The sequence below is a fragment of the Excalfactoria chinensis genome, chromosome 3, assembly GCF_039878825.1.
Source record: "Excalfactoria chinensis isolate bCotChi1 chromosome 3, bCotChi1.hap2, whole genome shotgun sequence".
Taxonomy (NCBI): Eukaryota; Metazoa; Chordata; class Aves; order Galliformes; family Phasianidae; genus Excalfactoria; species Excalfactoria chinensis.
Genome location: NC_092827.1, coordinates 64,815,351 through 64,837,011, shown reverse-complemented (window position 1 = coordinate 64,837,011; position 21,661 = coordinate 64,815,351). Strand labels below are relative to the sequence as shown.

At 45.5% G+C, this 21,661-nt stretch overlaps 2 protein-coding genes across 2 annotated transcripts; both read left to right on the top strand.

Annotated features, from left to right (window-relative positions):
• The first annotated feature begins 790 nt into the window (after positions 1–790).
• SFT2D1 (SFT2 domain containing 1) lies at positions 791–14,434 on the top strand. Its single transcript, XM_072333377.1, has 8 exons — positions 791–951; positions 4,497–4,583; positions 6,160–6,242; positions 9,219–9,300; positions 10,106–10,141; positions 10,868–10,926; positions 12,345–12,374; positions 13,776–14,434. The coding sequence occupies exons 1-8, from the start codon at positions 889–891 to the stop codon at positions 13,813–13,815; spliced, it is 480 nt and encodes a 159-aa protein (XP_072189478.1). The 5' UTR covers positions 791–888; the 3' UTR covers positions 13,816–14,434.
• A 1,843-nt stretch (positions 14,435–16,277) lies between these two features.
• PRR18 (proline rich 18) lies at positions 16,278–17,282 on the top strand. Its single transcript, XM_072332917.1, has one exon. The coding sequence runs from the start codon at positions 16,304–16,306 to the stop codon at positions 17,075–17,077; it is 774 nt and encodes a 257-aa protein (XP_072189018.1). The 5' UTR covers positions 16,278–16,303; the 3' UTR covers positions 17,078–17,282.
• The last annotated feature ends 4,379 nt before the right edge of the window (positions 17,283–21,661 follow it).

Below are 21,661 nucleotides of genomic sequence, written 5' to 3'. Positions count from 1 at the left end.
TAGCTCTCCCTCCAGCCATGTTGGTGGTCCTGCTCCTGTGACTTTCCCCGGCCATGCACAACTTCCTTAAAAATCCCAGTTGAGCAGACAGCTGAGCAGCTGCTTGTGTTCACAGGGCTGGGGCTCTGTGAGAAGGCTCTAAGGTGTGCAAATGCTTGCATGGTTTTGATTTTAGAGAGAAGCCCAAATATTTCAGCCATGGGGAGTGGGAAGGCAAGGACAAGACTGCCATAAAATCATAAAACGGTCTGGGTTGAAAAGGACCAGAGTGATTAACTAGTTTCAAACCCCCTGCAAAACACATAGGAGAACAGACTGCCCAAGGAGTTTGTGAATGTTCCATCCCTGGAGACATTTAAGGCCAGGCTGGATGCGGCTCTGGGTGGCCTGGTCTAGTAGCTAGAGACCCTGCACGTAGCAGGGGGGTTGAAACTAGATGACCATTGTGGCCCTTTTCAACCCAGGCCATTCTATGATTCTGATTCTACGTGGACCTGGCCAGGAGCTCTGGGGAGCCAGGAAGGGGAAGCGTTGTCCCTGCATAGCCCTACTAAGGGCTCTGCCCTTCTCTTATCATGTCTCCCTCACGCAGCAGCAGCTCACACGTCCCTTATCACATCCTCCTCTCCCACCTCTACACCACACGCTGCCTGCTGCTCCTTCATAGGGAAGCGGATGAGTTTATTAACCGAGAAATCGCGCTACTGAACAAATACAATTCACTTTTAATGGACACAATGAAATAAGCAAACTCCGAAACAGCTGAGGTAACCAAGAACACAACAACCACACGCCCCACCAGGCTGCGCACATGCGCCCAGTGGCCGCTGTGTCGGGAGGCGGAGCCCGCCATTTCCGGTAGGGCCGCCGAGCGGTCCCGGCCCCGCCATGGAGAAGCTGCGGCGGGTGCTGAGCGGACAGGACGACGAGGAACAGGGGCTGACGGCACAGGTACCGCCTCTTGGAGACTTCTTCGTCTCTCTCTGCCCGCACTGGCGGTGTGGGGCTTTTAGCTGCCTGCTGAGCCGAGGCCCTGCCCGAGCGGCGCGGGGCCCGCTGGGCCGTGCCTGCACCGGGAGTGGGCCGTGGGACGCTGCTCGGGCCTCGCCGAGTGCGCGGCTGTGGGGCACGGGAGGCTGAGCGGCGGGGGAGAGGCGTGGTGGGCCCGGTGGGCCCGGCCCTGTTCGGGACACGGCTCTGGCACAGTGGTGGTCTGGGCTTCCTTGGTTTTGTTTTCTGTGTCTTGCTTTGAAATTAACGAGGTTTCCCTGTCCTGCACGTACTGGCACTCCTACGAATTTATGGAAGCGAAAAATGTGTTCTCTAGACACGTAGTTCTCCGTATAGTCTGCTGAAGTTATTTTTTTCCCCATCTTCCTGAAGTACTGCTTATAGTTTTATTTCCTCCTTCGGTTATTTCCAAATGTGTATAGGCATCTGGTGCTTCTGATATTTCACTTCAGTCCACGTGCTGCTCTGCTCTGCTCGTAAAGGTCTGGTTACCCATTTATGTAAGCCAGCTCTCTTTCAGCTGGTGTGACTACAGATCCAAGCACCCCACGTTGTGGGAGATCTTGGTCCCCTGTGCTGCAGGATGCGGTTGCATGGCAGGAGAAGCTGGAAAGCCAAGTAGCCTCAGCCTGAGCTTTGGTGAACCAGAACAGCTGCAGTGTAGTTGGTATCCATGGCACAGTATTAGTTCCAGCAGCTCAGTACTGACATGTTTCTTTATGTGAAGTAGGTGATGGTCTGTAAGGCGCATAAGCTTGGCCTCTGCCGCAGTGAAGTGGCTGAATTGCTGCATACTCAGCATGATTCTGGAAGCAGTGCAGCATTGGTACCCCTCCATGCCTAAGCAAGCTGCTCCTGTCTGGGATGCTTCAGGTCTGGGTACTGATCTCACAGTTGTCCAAGTACTTACTCCTGTTTGCATTAAGTTCAGTGCCAAGAGAATTATTTAGTCTGTCGTCCCTAGGCACGTTTCAGATGAGGCACAAATGATGAGAGCATTCTCCTTTACTTAATGCTGCAGTGTTTGTTTCAAGGCAGCAATCTGCGCATAAATGGCTGAGTATTTAATAATTTGGTATTTCAGGTGTTGTCAACAGAAACTGAGCTAGGATCTTCATCTGTTAAATTGCAGTAAAACCTTTCTGTGTTTTGGATGACCTTTCTGGAGTGGGGGCATGCATTTGATTAAACACAATGACCCCCTCTTAAGAGGAGTTGTTAGTTGTGTAATAGAAATCACATGGTTTGTGCTCATGGATGCCCCTGTGTTTTGCACAGTCTTGATCTTTGCAGAACGGTAGCCGTGAGGTCGGCAGCAATTCCTGTTAAAGGAAGTCAAAGTAAAGTACATAGCGAGACAATTGTGTGGTGATTCAGTGAAATATTCGTGCACTTCCTAAACTCTTCAGATAAACAACTGTTGTCTTGCTGCAGTTTGAGCAAGGATTCTTGGGGGGTGGGAAGGGGAGGGTTGTTTCTTTGATTTGATAGATTTATTTATTCATTTATTTTGAGTGACCCTTGCATAAAATCTTCTTGCCTGAGAGTTCTGCATTAAAGCTTAGCTGTAGAAAGTGAGGGTTTCTACTTTTTGTTTTCTGGTTGTGTTTTGTCTTGTATTTTTTTCTTTCTTGCTTAGAAATAAACTGAAGAGCAGTATAGCAAACTGAATATGTTTTACAGGAACTCCCTTACCCCCATCAGTTCACAGTTCCCCTTCTCATAAAACCATAACAGAATTTTTCCCCAGATAAAGAATTTGCATAGAAATTTTGCCAATCTTATCTTGTCAGTCTTTGAAGTAACGGCTTCTGCTAAGGCAAGTATTTTAGAGAGTAGTGCCAACTCTTTTTGTCTGAAATCCAGGATTACCTCTACACTTAGGTCAGACTTATTTGTTTTTACTTTCTTTCCCCCCCCCCCAATTCCTAATCTTACCATCAGTAGTTCGTTTCTGATCAGGAGTGGAAAGAACCGTTTCTGCTTGTTGTGCAGGTGTGATTAGTCGCATAAATAGATGTGACTGAAAATAAGCTGCCTGTTTTGAATGTGTACCTTCACTCGTATGCTGCTAGCTCTTTCTGCCCTTCTCACTTCCTGAATGTAAGCATTCAGGAATACGACTGTCAAAAATGATTTCAAATGCTAAACCATCTTTCAGTTACTGTTTCTATCTTTCTTTAATGCATACATAAGGATAAAAAGGTGGACCTGACAAGGTAAGCTGCATCTTCTGACCTTTGGGAAGTTTTGTCTTAACTACTGAGCACAGAGAAGAAATGAAATAGAGAGCTATATTGTGTTCCAGCAGTGTGTCTGTTCAGTCAATATGCAAATGTAAAAGCTGTACTTTCAGTAAATATTAAAAGTATTTAACCTGATTAAATAAGGCTATGAACAGAAAGTAGCCTGGACTGTTTAGTGTCGACACATGTTCAGGGACTGATTCACTTCAGCATGAGCATGTATGTGCTTCCTACTGTTTCAGTTAAGTGCGGGTTCTTTATTCATACAGACATGAAATCCTTCTAAGTATTAACCAAATGTAATTCTGACAAGATTCTAAAGAGTGGGAGAAATGTCTCAATCATGTTTTAGTTTGTTTTTCTTAAGAATGTTTAACTGAAAATACCTGCAGAACACAGATGACAGGTGAAAGAAACAAGTGAGCAAGTTTGCTTGTGTCACTTGGACAAAAAGGAAAGTTAGATTTATAGCCATCTTATGTAAGCTGTAGTACCAGTTTGTTCAATAAACCAGTTATGCATAGAGAGTTTTCCTGTCTTTAATGACCTGGTACAGTGTGGATGGACGAGTTCAGTAGGCCTTAACAAGACAGCAGTGCTCAAAGGGGTTGTTCTGCCAGCCCTGTGGTCCTCCCTCTTTCCCCTTATCAGGAAGCCTTGCTGTTCTCCTGACATCTTGCTGAGCTGGTTTGGCATATTACTCTTATATGGGAGTGATGTGGAAAATAAAAGGATCAGTAGTTCTCTTCAGGCTTCACAAGTTGTGTTGGTTGGCTCAGCTCATCAGATGCTGAAATCACCCTGGAGAAACAGGAAACCAAATTACCCCTTTCAGCAATTCACTGTCTGTTGAGACAAGTTGGGTTACTGTGTCTACACCTTCACTCTGTAAAGAATGGTAACTAAGGAGGAATTGTGATGCTCCCAGAGGATCATTGTATTAACAAGCACAATGGATTCCATCTAGCAAGAGAAAAAGAGTGGTATCATCATAGGAGGACTCAGCACTGAACAAATAGTTCTGTTCTGCTTTGGTACAGTCATGAGAATTTTCAGTTGTAATTACCTGGGGAAGGGAAGGTCTCTGAAAATGATGTACAAAAGCATCTGTGCTTAAGGTGAAATAAATGGTTTGAGCTGATATATTTCTTGTAATGAAGTACCTCACTAGTAATGAAAAAAATGTTCTTAAGACCAAAGCTGTTTTTGTAATATCCATTGTTTTCCTCTCCTACTAAGGTTCTCGATGCCTCAACACTCAGCTTTGGTACACGAGTCAAGTGGTTTGCCATATGTTTCATTGCTGGCGTTGCATGTTCTATTCTTGTAAGTAACTGTTTTTTGCTCTACACTTTATTAAATGTTCTATGGTAGAACATCGTTCATATTCATCCATCGTATGTGATACATTTACTTGATCTTGAATCTTAAATTTTATATCCATAAATTTAATGGACTGTAAAATGTGTAAGTAGCATGTAGGGGCTGCTGATCTGTAAATTATATTTCTGGCTATCTTTTTTTACAGTCACAGCAAAGGATGTTTTTACTTTATGGTGATAAAATTTCTTACTGAGATGCATGAACACAGACAAAATATACTGCGTTTCTTACTTAGATGTGTATGGTGTGCTAAAAAGAGGTTTTTGCTGTTTGATTTATACCCATTCTATCTTTATGTACTCTTATCATGGAAGGGGAAAAGGAGGGGGAAACTTGAGAGGCTTTTAAAGGCTGAAGAAACCGCAGGCGTAGCTTGTCAGACCTACAGATCAGTAGGTGATGACTGTGTAATAAGTTTTGGTTAACCCCAAAGTGGTTAGGCACTTGGATTCTTGTAGATAATTTTTGTAGGTCTCTTCCAACTGAACTATTCTTTCATTTACTGTGTGTATATATATAGTAAAATAAAATTGAGGAGACTTGGTAATTACAGGAGAAAACAGCTGTGAAGGAGCAGCATGTTGTGCCATTTAGCTATAGTGACTTACTGGATTCTCCTGCAGGTGCAAAATCTGCCAGCTGTATGCTGAGGCTAGTCCTGGGAGCTCGGGGTCGGGTTGGAAACCCTCTCTGTTTAAGGTTAAGAATTGGTTGGTTGACTGCTCCCTGCCTCTTTCTTCACAAGCAGTGTTTAACTAACGTGCTCACATGTGCCAGGTTTGTGCTTTAATGTCTACTTCTGCACAAGCTAACGTTCTTTTTGCTGCTTGGAGGTGTTTTTGTTTTTTGTTTTAATGTGTTTAGTTTTTGTGCTTGTTCTGTATCATGTGGTGTGAAACTGTGAAACCGCAGATCAAAGGCCTTAAGACTTTGCTAAAGTTTCTCCTCTGGATATCTTGCTAAATTAGAAAGAGTCAAGAACTGAGTACTGTGTTTATGGACTTCAGATATCTTGGTTAGTTTGGAGGCAGCTTCCTAGCTGAGCTTTGCCAGGTGGAGCTGAGTGCTGCTAACTACCCCTTCTCTCAGATCTCAGACCTCTGCTGCAATGCTAAAGGGTCCCTCATAGAAACGCTGAAGCCATCCCATACAGGCTTATATCTGTCCTCCTAGATTTCACGTGTATACAGCCTGGTAGATATGCTATGTCCTGTATTTGTGTAATGGGCTTCGTGAGGAAGCTGAAAGTGTCATAAAGAGAATGTAAAAGATGTAAATGAATGTTAGGAACAGTATATTCATATTCATAGCCTAGTTGTAAAATTGTTGCAAAAGGTATTAAATCAATACATTATTTTGCCAGTAGGTGGCAATGGAAGCATGCAGGATTGAGAGCATTGGAATGTGCCGGTGTGTGTTAAATGGAGCTCCTGTAATCTCTGAAAATCTTTGGGGTTTTATAGTCTATAATTAACAAATTGAATTAATTACTTACAAACATAACCTTTCTTTTTTTAAGGGAACAGCACTGTTATGGCTCCCGAGGGGGATCAAACTTTTTGCAGTGTTTTACACCTTGGGAAACATTGCTGCATTGGCCAGGTATGATTTCTTAATAATTGTCACTATTAGAAAAACACTTTCCTTTTATTCTGTAATGGTGTGTATTTAATGTATATAAACAACATTGTTTTCATACTGGAGTGTGAAAATCTGAGTTTTGAAATCATTACAAGTAGAATGTCAGTTTTCCCTTTTTTCTTGTTCTGATGAAATGTCTGATACGTTAGCTTTGTGGATGAATCACAATTGCTGTCTGAAGGGCGAATAACAGATTGCTGGCTGGGTGTTTGGGGATATTTACACCTTCAGTCATTCTGAGGTACCCCAGTTTCAGGTAGCCTGCCCACTGTGTGAGTGGGTAAAAAGCCTGTGAAGATTGTGGTAGCAATGGTAATAAGAGGATGGTTGGACTAGATGATCCTGTAGATTCTTTCCAACCTGGTGATTCTGTGAGCACATCGTTGCTAGAGGAGACTTTACTTCTGACAGGTGTTGCTTTCATGATTTTAGGAAAAGTCTTTAAAAAACAAGAGGCTTAATTAAAAAGTCCTTTTGTTTTTGGGGTCAAGCAGAATCTAAAGATCTTTCACAGTGCGTGTAGTTTGTGCCTTGTTCTTTGCAGTAATCCCGCGTGGCAGTTTATCTTAAGAAATTTGTAGAGGGACTTCATAGGATTTAAAACAATTGCCTGTTCTTTCATTGTTTGAAAGGCATGTAAGAAGCAATGTAACTAGTGTAAGTAACGAGTCAGGTAAAGTGTTCTGTTTGTTGGTTGTCCTCCCTCTATCTTGGCATAGTTAAAGAACAGCTGTGGGATTTATATCAAGTGGATGCTGGCCTTACTTTCGTGGATTCTGTGGCTGTCATGTAACTCCTGAGTCAAGGCATTGTTAATCTGCTGAATGTGAACAATGTGGCATTACTACTTGAGTAGTGTGGTGGTGTACTGCTTTTCAACTAACTTGCTGGAGGGTTAAGTTATTTATACTGGAATTGTCTCTATGTAATTACCCCATCTTTTATTAAAACAAGACAAAATTACCACCACTAGGGTAGACAAAACTGTGTCTTCCCATTTCTCTCCCTTACTTTTGTTGCTTGCTATTTTTTACTTTCTAACTGGTATCCTGAGTGTGTTTCTACTGCTTCGTATAAAATTAGCATTTTAGAAAATCCGTATTAATAAAGTCTCAATTCTCTGTGAACTAAGAGGGAAGCTTCTACAGGCTGGTGTTTGTTTTCAACATTTCCCTAAAATAACCTGAAATGCAGCTAAAAACAGAAGTAAAAAGAAGCTCTCTGTCTTTTCAGTAATTCTGTTTGATGTAAACAGCAGACAGCTGTGCTTTAAGTACAGTGGGAAATGAAAATGAAACCCTAAATTGATGGGGTTTAAACTTTTTCAGGTTGGTTTGCATCTCTGGATTAGAAAAATAAATTAAAAAGGGAAGCTATCAGCATAAGTAAATAGTCCTTTCTGGCCTGTTTTTTACTGTATTATCTATCAATATATATAGAATTAATTCCTGGGTTGATAAGTAGATCTCCTATAGAATGTGTTGTGTTATGTGTAAGAAATAACATATGTAAGTGGAAGACCTTGGCATTTCATTTTTTCTTGGCCTTTCTGCCCCCTGTGGATTCTCTTTACCTTTCTGGAGATGTTCTTGTTGTAATATCTGTCCTGCAGTGCTTAAATCTTAATTTAGTTTTAGGGCCAAGATAAGATATTCTGAGAGGTTAGTTTAGAATGAAGAGAATTTGAAATATTGATTTCAATTGAATTGAGAATTATTATTTTGTTGGTTTTTTTCTTTTCATTTAGCATGGGCTTTTATAAATAAGTATTACCTAGAAGGGGAGTTAAACACAGGTGTCTTTTTTCTCCAGTAAAACATTCATACCACCACCCAACTATAGGGATCTTCTTTCTAGTTAAATATTTTCTACAAAACAGAGTGGCTTCAATATGAGAGAAGGAAGAGTCTCATCTCAGCAGATTTGTAGCCACGTGATTATTCCTATAATTGTGAATTCTCAATTCCCATCACATTTCTTTGAATGAACAGATAAAGCTGAGAGCTGATGATAGGTTTCATAGAATCATAGAATGGTTTGGGTTGTAAGAGATCTTTAAGATGGCCCAGTTCCAACCCCCCTGCTATAGGTAGAGAAACCTCCCTCTAGACCAGGTTGCTCAAAGTCCCATTCATCCAGGCCTTGAACCCTTCCTGGGAGGGGGCAACCACAGCCTCTCTGGGCAACCTGTTCCAGTGTCTCACCACCTTCACAGTAAAGAATTTATTCCTAATGTCTAGTCTAAACCTATCCTCTTCCAGTTTAAAACCATTTCCCCTCATCCTGTCGCTACATACCCTTATAAGACATCCCTCCCCAGCTTTCCTGTAGGCCCCCTTCAGGTACAGGAAAGCTTACTGTAAGGACTCCCCAGGGCCTTCTTCTCCAGGCTGAAGAGCCCAAACTCTCAGCCTGTCCCCATAGTGGAGTTGCTCCAGCCCTCTGATCATCTGATCAACTCCATGTCCTTCTTGTGTTGTGGTGGGTGCCCCAGAACTGGTCAAATTCCGTTTAGATTTAGAGCTGTTCTGTAATCTTGAATGTAGTTATTTGCATGCTGCCTGGGTGACAAGCTTGGTTTTTAAAGCAGGAATTTTCTACAGAAGTTTGGTATTTGAATTCTGTACATCCTTTTGGCAAGTCTGTTCTTAAAACAGCCTCAAAATCAGCTTCAAATTGACAACCCTCTGCTAGGTGTGGTAGTGAGTGTGGAAAGAATTTCATAGCCAAGAGTGATTCACTGTGTGAGCTTTTTCCAGGTCTGGTAAGTTCACAGACTGCTTCACCTTTCATCCTAGCAGGTGTCTGTTGTTAAACACTGAAATGCCTTTCATAGCCCTGTAGTCATCTGAGTGTTGGCAAACTAATTAATTACCCGTTATCTTTTGCAAAGATTTGAATATGTTTTTTGTTTTTGCTTTTTCCTCCTCCCATTAGTACATGTTTCCTGATGGGGCCACTGAAGCAACTGAAGACGATGTTTGAGCCCAAAAGATTAGTTGCTACACTTGTAATGCTGGTAAGTATACTTTTTTTCTTTTTCCCCTGTATGGTCTTTTGCTAAAAAGGTTTTGAGGCTCTGTGAAACAGAGGATGTTTCTGAATTCACATCTTGTTTGTACTGAATAATTACAGTCAAGCTGAGTCAGTGATCATCAAGTCTAGCTTGGAAGTTGTTTGTTGGCTGCAGCTCTCTATATATAGCTCAGTGGTTCAGTGCTTTCAAAGAAGGAAAAGTTATTCCATCAAAATCAAGGAAACCACATATTCATCCTCACCTTCTCCTTCAGTTCCTTTATTTCAGTTAAGTAGCATTTCCTCTTCAAAGAGGATGGGGAAAAACAAGACCCAGCCCCTAGGGTAAGGATAGGGTAAATAGTATTTTTTCCTTAAAGCCATGAAAGATTGCGTATATAATTTTAAGTACAGAACTCCACCTGAAAAAGAGTTGATGAGCTGCAAAATTGGCTTCAATAAATCTTCAGCTTTCTCACTCCGTATAAGGCAGCTGCTCCCTGCTGGCCTCTTCTTCTTTACTGACACAACATTTAACAAAAAGAATGGGGGGTGGGGGGGGGAGGGAGAAGAAAGGGAAGAGTCCCATACTTTGGCACTGGAGTACATCATGTTGTGCTTGGTGGAAAACACCGATTTTTATGAAGTACAGCATATAGGCACTGTGTGACAGACAGCTTTTGACTCTGCTTCTTTCATGCGTCAGTTCTTGAATATACTGATAATCCTCTGGAAATACTGAGGCAGTATTGTATGTACTTTGCTGTGTGTTTGAATACTAATTCTCTTTTGGTCTCTTCTCCCCCAAGCTTTTTCTAGTTTTGACTCTGTGTGCTGTTTTCTGGGTAAGTGGGAAGGCTTTGTTCTCCCCAAAGAGCAATGTAACTCAGTTATTTTATTGATTGCTTTAAAATTTGGTTTGATTGTAGAAGAAAGATAAGCTTGTTTGTGATATTTGAGCTCCTAACTGCAGTTGAACTTAAGTGGAGTGTTCAATCTGTTGGCTACAAATGCATAAATGCATCCTTCCACCTGCATGTGATGTAGGTGAGAGCACAAATCAGAAGATTAGTCTGCCTGCAAATCTCTGGACTAAGAACTGAGAATATACTTGACCTATTTCTGTCAAAAAATAGGTTGCGGTCTTTAGAAGCTATGGCTTCAGACCATTAAACTAATTACAATAAACAAAGGAAGAGAGATGGAACAGATAGACACCATTGAGTGTCCAGAGTGTTTTGAAAACACTGATATGTATTGCACAGAAGTAGATATGTCGCTGAAATCAACTCCAACTTGGCAGGTGTATGATGTGAGTGGAAACTGAAGCATCACCGTTCTTTTTGGTGTTTTTACAGCTAGAGAAGGTTTTCATTGCACTGCGCTAATGTAGTGATAGTTAAATGAAAGTAGTATCAGTTGTTAGAATGGAAAGAAAATAATTAAGAGGAGGAAATAAAAATTTCATCACTTAAATACAGTTTTTAGTTGCCAGTCTATAGCACTTATTCACAATATGCGCCAGTGTGAAATAAACTGACTTCTGCAATATTTGTTTTATCTTGACATAGTGGAACAAAAAAGGTTTGGCACTGCTATTCTGCATATTGCAGTCCTTGGCAATGACCTGGTAAGTTTCACTTTGATTTCTTCTCTCATACCCCTATACCTGCACGCGTGTATACAGATGGGTAGATATGTATGTGTTTGTATACCCTTCCTTTAATGTGTCCAGATGCTGGCCTTGATCACGTGTTTTCTGAGCTAGAATATGTAAGCTCAGCAAAATCTATATGCAGTCATCTTGCAAAAATAGTAATTTTAAATACATTCTGCCATGTATGGACTTCTTTTTGAAGGATTATGAAAAGAAAGTGGACGCCAAAGCAAATTCGTATGCCTTTTCTCTGCTGTGAAAGTAACTGTATTTCTGTACATCCTGATTCTGATGACTCGCCCTCTCTTTTGAGTTCTGAGTCTTAATCTTGAAAGTGGGAAAAAAAAAATCTAAATCACATTTTAATACTCTGTCCACAATAATGTTTACTGGGTGGTTGTGAGGGGTCAGTCTAGTGCAGCAGAACTCAACTGACTGGCCAGATACAGTCATAGGGCTGGGCCTGGGGGATGTGTGGGTGCAGTTAAGTGAGCGCCTGCAAGCCTGGCAGAAGGTTTAGAAGTGATTTCTTTCTCCATGGAGATGCAACTGAACTTAACTTGATTCGCTTGTCCCGGGTGAATTACTAGGAACTAAAACTTCACTGATCCAGAGTGACTGCAGTTCTTGTTTGAACTTGCCCTGAATAAGCAGCATCATATACTGAACTTTAATTTGAGGAGAAATAACACATTTGTGCAGGATAGGGACCGTATGGTGGTGTGCTGGACCCACATGAATGCTTGGCTGTAGGCAGAGGGAAGGCTGCTGTCTGTAACTGTATTCTACCTGATTGCAGCAGAGAATTGGTTATTTGTCAAGCATCTCAGAACTTGGTCAGTGTGGGGATGAGGACAAAGCATGGCCTGTAGGGTTGTGAGAAGCAAGTTTCTGAAGACAATAGAGAGCCAGCTGTTTGAATGTCATAACCACAGCGTGTTATTCTTACAGCATATATCTGTATTTATAGCTACACAAATGCTGTTAGCTCTGTATTTTTGCAGTATTGTATCTTGTCTTTTTCACTTGGGGAAAAAAAAAAAAGGTCTTTATTGTCTTGAAGGGTTTAATTTTCCCAGGAATCTCTATTTCTTTTGAATCTGATGGTGACAGTAAATCTACAGACTCGTTGTTTTTAAAGTTGAGTTTATGTGCAAGGAAAGTAACAGACTATACTAGAAATGAAGTTAAAACGAAACCAGGAAGTCCTTGGCAGTACATTGAGTTCTTGTCCAGTTCTGTTTTCTTTTTTACAAGGAAACATTAAATTCCGTAGGTAATGTAGTAGAACAGATTGCTTTTATTAACACTGGTCTAAAGTAAAGCAAGGGGGCTCTCAGAAAGACAGGAAAGCTCTGTACAATGGTTTTTTTCTCTTCTTTATTTTTCAGGTATAGCTTGTCATATATTCCTTATGCAAGGTGAGTGCATAATTCCATCTCAATGGGAAGCTGATAATGTTTGTTAGAGAGGGAAGGATCCTTTAATTCCGTATGTGAGCGCGCAGCATCCTTCTTTTCTTTCTAATCGTTAGAAAAAGATAGACGCTTGCTGGGGATAACACTAGATGATAGCTTTAAATACAAGTGCATAAGAGATTTTTCTGCTAAATTTCCTTCTAATTGTTATCCTGAAAAGATTTTTGTTTAATTTCTCCAGTTATTTAAAAATGCATTGCTACCGTGGTTGCTTTTTCAGCTCTTAAATTAAAGCCAGCTGATGGATCTGAGCCCTTAGGTAAAGGCAAGCAAGCAGAACTTCATCCACTAACTCTGCTTCTGAATTTCTCCATCCTTTTAGGAAAGGGGAAAGTGATTCGTGGTGTTTGTTTTCATTTACTTTTTGGCAAGCTTCTCTCTTTTGTGTATGAAATGGGAACACGAGCTAGCCAAATGCACAGTGAAACCACATGCAATTAAACAAACTAAAGAGTGTTTTGGTTTTTTTCCTATTATGTTTCATGTAAAATGTGCTGTGGTATTTCAGCAGTGCGTTTCTAAAAGAGTAAGGTGCTTCTAAACCCGTGTATATCATTTAATGAGGCTTTTAGTAATGAAAGTAGGGTGGAAATAAAACAGCAATTACTGTATCTATCCCTTTTATCTTCTCAGCCTGTAGCATTTCTGCACCTTTGCAGAAAAGTTGTTATACAGACTTCTTTTTAAAGCTTGAGTTCTTCACACAGAGAGTGGTGATGTGCTGGCACAGGTTTCCCAAGGAGGTTGTGGATGCCCCATCCCTGCAGATATTCAAGGCCAGGCTGGATGTGGCTCTGGGCAGCCTGGTCTGGTGGTTGGTGACCCTGCACACAGCAGGGGGGTTGAAACTACATGATCTTTGAGGTTCTTTTCAACCCAGGCCATACTGTGATTTGGTCTAGGGAGAATTAAGCCACATGCATTTTTAAAGACAGTTCATATGTTTGGTACGGCTGCAATGGGTGAAATGACTGACGTTTCACATTGTGGGTTTACTCCTTCTCCCACGCTTCACCAGTCAAAATGAATGGCTTGAATTCTTGCAGATCCTGTGGCCGTGTGTTAACAGCCCTGAGCCATGGTTAAGCCACAAAGAGCTGCGCAACAGTTTATAACATTGTATGCAGTACAGGAGTTGTGCAGGCAGAGCTGAGCCCAGAACGGGTGTAATCCTTTGCTCCCACTGGTGATGGATAGGTTATCTCTGTCAGTTCAGAGCCTGCATTTGGTCAATGATTATTGTCTTAAATGTTTGTGGTGTTTTTCATTTTCAGTACATTGTGGTTGGTGTCTATAAATGAAACCACAAATCCCTTACCTGGCTTTGTTTTTCTCTCTTTAAAGGGACGCTGTGATAAAATGCTTCACGTCCTGTCTGGAATAAATTGCAAACCAGGACAGCTGTGTACTTTTAAAGCAACTCGTCTGTCAACTTCCCTCGGAAAGCCTTACTTTTCCACTCCTGCAATTCCCAGTAACACTTTAGTATTTGCCTCCCATTTTGCCTCTGGGGGGGTTAAATAACTTTTACTAGAAGCAGTTTTCAGAACACACGGGATGAACTGTTTACCCTGGAACCTTTGGGCTTTTTAACCAAAAAAACCCAAACACTTTGCAAAGAGCAGTCTTCAAACTACCCTGCATGCAGTCACCCAGCTTGTTTCCCAGCGCAGGTGGGCTGCTGCAGTGCAGGTTGGGCAGCGTGCATCGGGTTTGCATTTACAGTTGTGTCTGAAACCTGCGGCGCCGCTTCTGTTTGCGTCGTGTTCGTTGTGTGCTTTTCCAAAGACAGTTTTATGAGCATTGTAAGGACGTGGTGAGGTAACCTCTGCCTGTGTTTTGTGGAGAAAGCTTAAGGAGAATACGTGGAGGTTGTGTTAAAAAGCGCGTTGATTTTATTAAAACTATATTCTCAACTTTTTTTTTTTACTTTTAAACATAAAAACTCTTTACTAAGCAAACTTGTGAATAATGTCTAAATAAATGAGTTGTGAGAGAAATTAGCTTGAAATGTGCTTAAACTTCTCTTTTCTTGCTGAGGAATCGGCTATAGAGGGCTGAGCGCTTCGCAAGCATCACCTTTAATAAAGGATGAAAATGTATGGGGGGGGTGTTTATAGAAACATAGAATCACTCAGGCTGGAAAAGACCTCCAAGATCATCAAGTCCAAATGCAACCTAACCATACTACCCTAACTAACAACCCTCTGCTAAGTCTTGTCCCCAAGCACCGCGTCCAAACATACGTGTTTTTAAACACAGCCCCCTAGGGAGCCTATTCCAGTGTTTAGCAACTCATTCTGTAATGAAGTTTTTCCTGATATCCAACCTAAACTTACCCTGGTGCAACTTGAGGTCATTTCCCCTCATTCTGTCACCACTGAGAAGAGACCAACCCTGCTCTTGCTGTTAAGCACCTTTCAGGTTACTGGAAGAGAGCAGTAAGATCTCCCCTCAGCCTCTTCTTCCCCAGGCTAAACAGCCCCAGCTCCTTCAGTCTCACAGTGCATATCCTCCAAGCTCTTCACCAGCCTTGTTGCCCATCTTTGGGCCTACTGGTGCACCTCAATGTCGTTTCTGTACTGAGGTGCCCAAAGCTGAACGCAGTACTTGAGGTGAGGCCTCACCAATGCTGAGTGATTGTATCCAAATGTAGTTGCACTCACAGGGCTGGTTCCTGCTGCTGTTTAGGCATACTTCTCACTTAAAGTCCACAAACACCAGGAGAGGGGGAAATGCCCCATAGCGTTCAGTGTTCTGGCTCAGCAGCCAAGTTGCAGTGCGTTCCTGTTAAATCTCTGCATCTGTTGCACGAATTAACATCTGTGGGGAAGCTGTACAAGAGGTGGCTGCATCAACTGGCAGTTAAATTGCCCATTGAACTGCCCTATAACTGGTTGGTGACAATAAACTGCAAGTGAGGCAAGGTAACTTCTATGTTGTGGTTAAGGGGCAGGGAGCCTGCACCCTGCTGCAGGCCCTGGGGCCCTTTGGCACCACTTGGTGCATGGGCAGACAGTGGCACAACCTGCCCGGTGATGCCTTATACAGGCTGGTGTGTGCTGCAGAAAGTGAGGATGTGCCTGAGTTGGTGGTGGAGGGCAGGGTGGCACCAACCAGCTGCTATCAGGGGGGCCGCATCCTGTGAGGAGTGCATCGGGGATGGGCAGTTTGTTGCAGAGCTTTTGTTGCCCATTGGCTGCCTGCTTGGGTACTGAATCACCGTGACCTTCATTTAGTGCTGCGTTGGCTATGGGGGTGTTTGTGTTGGGTGATGGGTGTCCATTTAATGGTTTACATTAGAGTACCAAAATAAAGTGAGTTCAAGTGCTACAGTCATAAAATCCACATACTGTCACGCTGACGTGTACACGTAGTTGGTATATTTTACCACGTTACTCTTGCTTTCTTGAAGACTTGATCTGTGATCTGCTTTCCTTATCCTAATACTGAGCCCATGCTGTGTGCTGCTGTGGCACTTCTTGCTCCTTCGCATCGTATCTTAGTTTGCAGTATGACAGTTCACGCACTGCGTTCTCGTTGCACGACGCACTTCAATGCCTGTGAAGGCACAGCGGTGCGGCTTTCACTCCATGTGCGTTGCACGGATGGAGCCTGCCGCGGGCCTGGGGCTCGCCGTGGGACCGGACAGCGCCGGTGTACCCGATGCGACGCGGGACCCCTCGGCGGGCGCGGACAATCGTTGCGGGCTGCCGGGGCCGCTGCGCTCCCGAAGAGAGGGGAGGGCTGTTCTCGGGGCGGGCGGAGGGCGGGTCGGGGGCGGGCTGCGAAGGGCCGAGCCGCGGCCGGCGGCGCCCGCCGAGAGCACACGAGCGCGGCCGCCGGCCCGTGCTGCCGGTGGGGCTACGGCCATGGGGCTGCAGCCGCGGCGCGCGGCTGGGCCATGCCCGCCGGCGGGACGGTGCGCGGCGCTGCCCTGGGCCCGCGGCGAGGAGCAGGAGGGGGTCCCTGGCCGCGCCGCCTCCCTGCCGCCCCTCCTGCCGGCCCCCCCCGCCGCCGCCGCCGTCCGGGCGCAGCCAAAGAAGCCGACGGCGACGGCGGTCCCCAGGAAGGCAGCGCCGAGGCCGGCGGACGAGAAGGCGGCTCGGAAGGCGCGAGGGGCGCCGGCGGAGAGGGCTGGCCCCGTCTCCGGCTCCTGGCCGTGTACTTCTCTGCAGCGGCGGCCGCCGGCGGAGCGGGGGGCGCGGCCCCAGCCCGGCGTGCAGCAGCCGCGGGGCCGCCCGGGGGCGCCCGGTGCGGGCGGCCGGTCCTGCGAGAGCCCGGGCGGAGCGGCGGGGGAGCCGCGTTTCGCGCTGAGCCTTCCGCCCGAGGCCGTGCGCCTGCTGCAGCGCCGCAGCACCGAGCGGCAGCGCGCCCAGCCCGGCACCGGCGGCGGGACGGCTGCGGCGCGGCGAGGGGCGCGGTCCGGCGGCGACGTGCGCGCCCTGCTGAAGGTATCCCTGCTCAACGACCGGCACCGCTACGACGACGAGGAGTACGAGGAGGAGGACGCGGCGGCGCCGGGCGCGGCACCGGACGAGGGGCTGGTGCGGAAGTGCACCGAGTGGCTGCGAGGCGTGGAGAGCGCGGCAGGGCGCGAGCGCGGGGACCGGCTGGGCAGCCTGCCGCACCTGGGAGCGCGGTGAGCCGCCTCCCCGGGGGGAACGGGAGGGGCCGCTCCGCCGCCAGCCGGGGACAAAGGAGCGGCGCCGACACCCGCCCGGCTCGGAAAGCGGCGTCCTCCCGCCGCCGTTTTTAAGAACTTCCCGCTCCTTTGTGAGATGCGCGCGACGGTTTTTGTACATTTGTACATTTTTATTTATTGGAATAAATGCGGTGATTTCTGTGGTACGACGCTCTCCGTCCCTCCCTGCCGCCGTGCTCCCGGACCCCGCCCCGCGCGGAGGTAGCAGAGCGGCGGCCTCTTTGTTGGCGGCCCCGGGGCCGGGGAGCGCCCCTCCTTGTCTCCGGCGGCCGCCGCCGCTCGGCATCCGGCGTGGAACGGCGGCGGTCGCTGCGCTGGGTAGACGCCCTGCCGGCCGGTGCGGGAACCGCTCGATCGAATTGATGAAGCAAAACGAAATGCTTGAGTGCCGCGAGTTGGAAACGATGGGTTTCACTGAGCTGTGAGTCGTGTGCGCAGAGCGATGCGCGGCTGCTGTGACCCTTCCCTCGAGTAACGGGAGATAAATGGTAAACGATAGTTCAGCTGCATAAAGCGGGGCTGCATCGCATCCGTGCAGTGTTTCATTTGGATCCGGGTTTGTTCAAACGGTGTTTTTTTTCCCCTATTCTTTTTCCTTCTTAACCCTCAGCAATGAGAGCGGGAATGCTTCGAGAATAATGGAATACACTGGCACGGCCACTGAAAATATTCCCCACCTATTGCAGGTGTGAAACTTCTCTGCTCAAAGCCCGGAGTAAATAGCGCGGGGCATGAGAACGTACGGACAGTGACTGCATTTTCCCATCGAGTTGCATGTAGCGCCGGCTCTGAAGCGCACACGCGCCTTTGTGTCTTTTTAACCGAGTCTGCACGTGGTTGTGCTGCATCCGCCAGTTTCCAGCAGCGTCTCCAGGCAGCTCTGCCTTAACAATGGCACATCTCCTGCCAAGAGTCATCTGTGCCGCCTGCACGTTGGGCTGCTCCTTTCCTCGGGTAGCAGTGAGAATAGCAGCTCAGCTGGAGCTGAGCTCCCCTCCTGTGTGTCCATCGGGAGTGGGAGTTGTTTATAGAGAGCCTGCTGTACAAATGCTGCGTGCCGTGGGGCTGCTCCATGCTCTCGCCAAGTGCAGTCAGTGTGCAGGGAGGGGTTCGGCTACCAAAGCATCGAACCCCTTACTGATGGAGCTGGGAGCTGTACTCCTTCAGTAAATGTTAGGAGTATGATTGGCTGCTGGTAGTATTGGCTGTCTTTTTTGCTCTCTTTGGGTGGTGAATGACAACCTGTAAGTGCTCTTGTCTGAAGTGCCCATAGGTCTTGTAGACAGTATCCAGAAGGACAGAGGAAATTGTTTTCTTCATAAGAAGTTACTTCTTTTGATTCTGCATGTCGCTTCCCTCTCTATTCCAGTTAAAACTCATTCGTTGTACCTAAAAATCTTTTGTTCCTTTGAGAAAAAAAGAAGTGTCAGGGTGCCTGGCTCATCCCATGTCAGCTCATCCCTGATTCCCCACCACGACACAGGTGGGGAGCACACATGGGAGAGGGTGGTGTGGGCAGCGCCATCCAGGCCTCACACTGTGCATGTCAGATGTCAGCGAGCCTCAGCCTGAGGCTCCCCACTCAGACCCCTTTTAGCGGCTGAGAGGGAGCCGCGAGCAGCTGCTGCCATGCATGTTTAAAGTAATCGATACTGCTTCGGGGTAGAGAGCTTCCCTCCTTCCTCTGAGCACATCAGTGTGATTTATCATCAACAAAACCATGCTCCTCGTGTCTCCTTTTCTAGATGGCTGACGTGGTGTCGGGCTCTCTGCTGCTGGTAAGCGAGGAGCAGATGATGGCTGTGCTGCTGCGATGGAACCGCCTGGCTTTAAGTTTTCTTGTTTTTATACAACTGGAGGCACCTGTTTTCACAGTGAGATGTGGGAGAAGGACCTTAGGTCATTCATTCCATGAGGGCTTACCTATCAGTGGGAGGTGCTGGCAGAACAGATCATTGAACAGCCATAGAATATCCTGAACTGGAAGGCACCTGTAAGGATCATCAACTGCAACTCCTATGAAGTGTTTAAGAATGATTTCCAGTCCTTAACATTAGTTTTACATGGTGGATAAGCCAAGTGTTGATAAGGGTCACCAGGTGTTCAGTTTTCAGCACTTTGACTGAGGGTGCAATGGTTTCCTAATCTTTCTCATCACAAAACATGTGTTTGCTGGTCAGTGCTGAGCTCGGAATGAACCAAACCAAAATAAATAAGTAAATAAATAAGACAAATTAAAGAGTTGAGTAACATTTAATTGTCGTGAATTCATTAATAAAGAGTGAGATGTCAGCCTTAACGAAGCAGCTCTGTACTTGGTATTTTATCAGCCTTCTTCAGCACTGCTGCAAGGACAGAGCTGAACAATGAGCTGTTCTGTCCTCCGGTGCCAGTGCAGCAGCTGATGTCTGCAGTAGCTGCTTGTGATATGGTGTGTTGCATGGGGAACCCCTCTGTGCACACATGCTCGAGGCATCATCCTGGTATACACACAGCTGCAACCCAAACTAGCCCCAGTGTTGCTCATGTAGAAAGCCATGGCTTCTCTCTGTGTGGTTTATGGGGTGTCACATTAGCACAGAAGACAGCAAACTGCGGTAATTCTGGGTATTTCAAATTTTCATTATTATTATTTTTTAACATTGCTGCGATTGAACAGGTCACATCTGTCAGTGAGGTACCAACTCCAGGTAAGTCTCACAGTGAGAGGATGGGGATTAATTTCAGCTATTTCCTTGTCAGAGCATCTTCTGAATGAAGAATCCCAGTGGGAACAGTGCCACACAATGAAACCTTCAGTGCTTGAAAGATAAACAGGATCTATTCACAGTTTGAAGGGAGGGAACAAACGGCAAATCTTAAGAGTGAATTCCACGATTCTAACCCGGTGGGCTGCCCCTCATGGTAACGTGCTTTCTCTACCTTGCTTTGGAATGATTGCAACTGCAGCACCAGCACAAAAGGCGTGCTGTGGTGACCTGGTGTTAAGGGCAAGGTGAGGGTACTTTGTCCTGCTTGATGTTTGCAGCCATACACGTACATAGTTGCTCCCTACAGCTCCCAGAAGGGGGGTTATGGTGGGGTGGGGGTCATCCTCTTCTCCCATGTAACTGGCAGTAGGACTAGAGTGAATGACCATTGAAGTTGTGCCATAGGGGTTCAGTTTGGATGTTAGGAAATAATTCTTCTCCAAGAGTGGCCGTGCATTGGAATGAGCTGCCCAGGGAGGTGGTGAAGTCACTGATCCTGGAGTTGTTCATGAAACATTGAAATGTTGTACTACTGGACATGGTTTAGTGCGAAATACTGGTGGTAGATGAACAGTTGGTCTGGATGGTCTTAGAGGTCTTTTCCAACCTTGTTGATTCTATGATTGTATGATTCTATATATTCTAAGCAGAATGATTTTTCTCAGCTCATAGGTAGGTAGTCACCAGGCTGCATTTAATTTTGAGAAACTGACTTTATGCAGGCCGTCTTGGGCTTGATGCTTGGCTGATGTATCTGGATGAGGTGCCATTAGCATGTCATTGCTCTCAGTTACAGACAGAACTAAAAACATTCACCTACCTCTTTCAATCCCACAGCTTTCTAGTTTTTCCACTGAGCTTACCATAGGCTTCTGTCAAAATGGGAAATACTCTGACCCACTTACTGCCACTGATCACTGTGATGTCTTTAATTCCCGCCTGCAATATCGCCGCATTTAAATCACCACGGAACAGCAAATAATGGGTTTGTATTGATGCTCACAATACCCTTTGGACTTGTTTGTGCTTCCTGGTATGTGCAAATTGCAGATTATGGTTTTGTTTGTTTGATTGGTTTGGTTTTCGTTTATCTACAGAAACACAGCAAAATGAACTCTGGTTTGTATGGCAGCAGGAATTAAACATCTTGCAATCTGTGGATTACTTGGAATTCGCAGGTCATTCCTAAGGGCTTTATGAAGGCAAGCACTGGATCTCTTAATCTCTGGTGGATGAATGCAGCTCTTGAGCAGAGCAGAAGGGGTGTCACAAACCTGCTCAGCAGACAGCTGTGCCCCGCTGGCTGACATCTGGCTGTGGCACAGCTCTCACTGCACACAGGCTGATCTGCTTAATGCAGCTGCTCCCTTAACCATGGTGTTCGGCATGCTCTTGGCTAGTGTGAGCTGGAGATCTTTGTTCATCAGGTTTGCTCTGGCTTGTACAACTGGGGAAACTTTCTGCCAGCAGCTGAGTCAATGCAAATGAGGTGTTTTGCTATAAATCTCCCGATTATACCCAGCATGACTGAATGCTTTGCTCATACTGCCCTGACCACCTGCAGAGTTTGTATTCCTGTGCATTCTCAGTCTTACCTTTTTCCTTAAGCCATTGCAAGTTAAAAGCAAATGGATACAGAGGAGGTGTTGTCAGTGGTCGTACAACAGCCTATTTCCATTGCCTTTTAGATGGGGTCATATAAAAAGTTGTATTTCACCCCATTGGACGCTCTTCCTAGAGTATCTGCTCTAGTAGTTTCCAGGGTAAACGGTGAG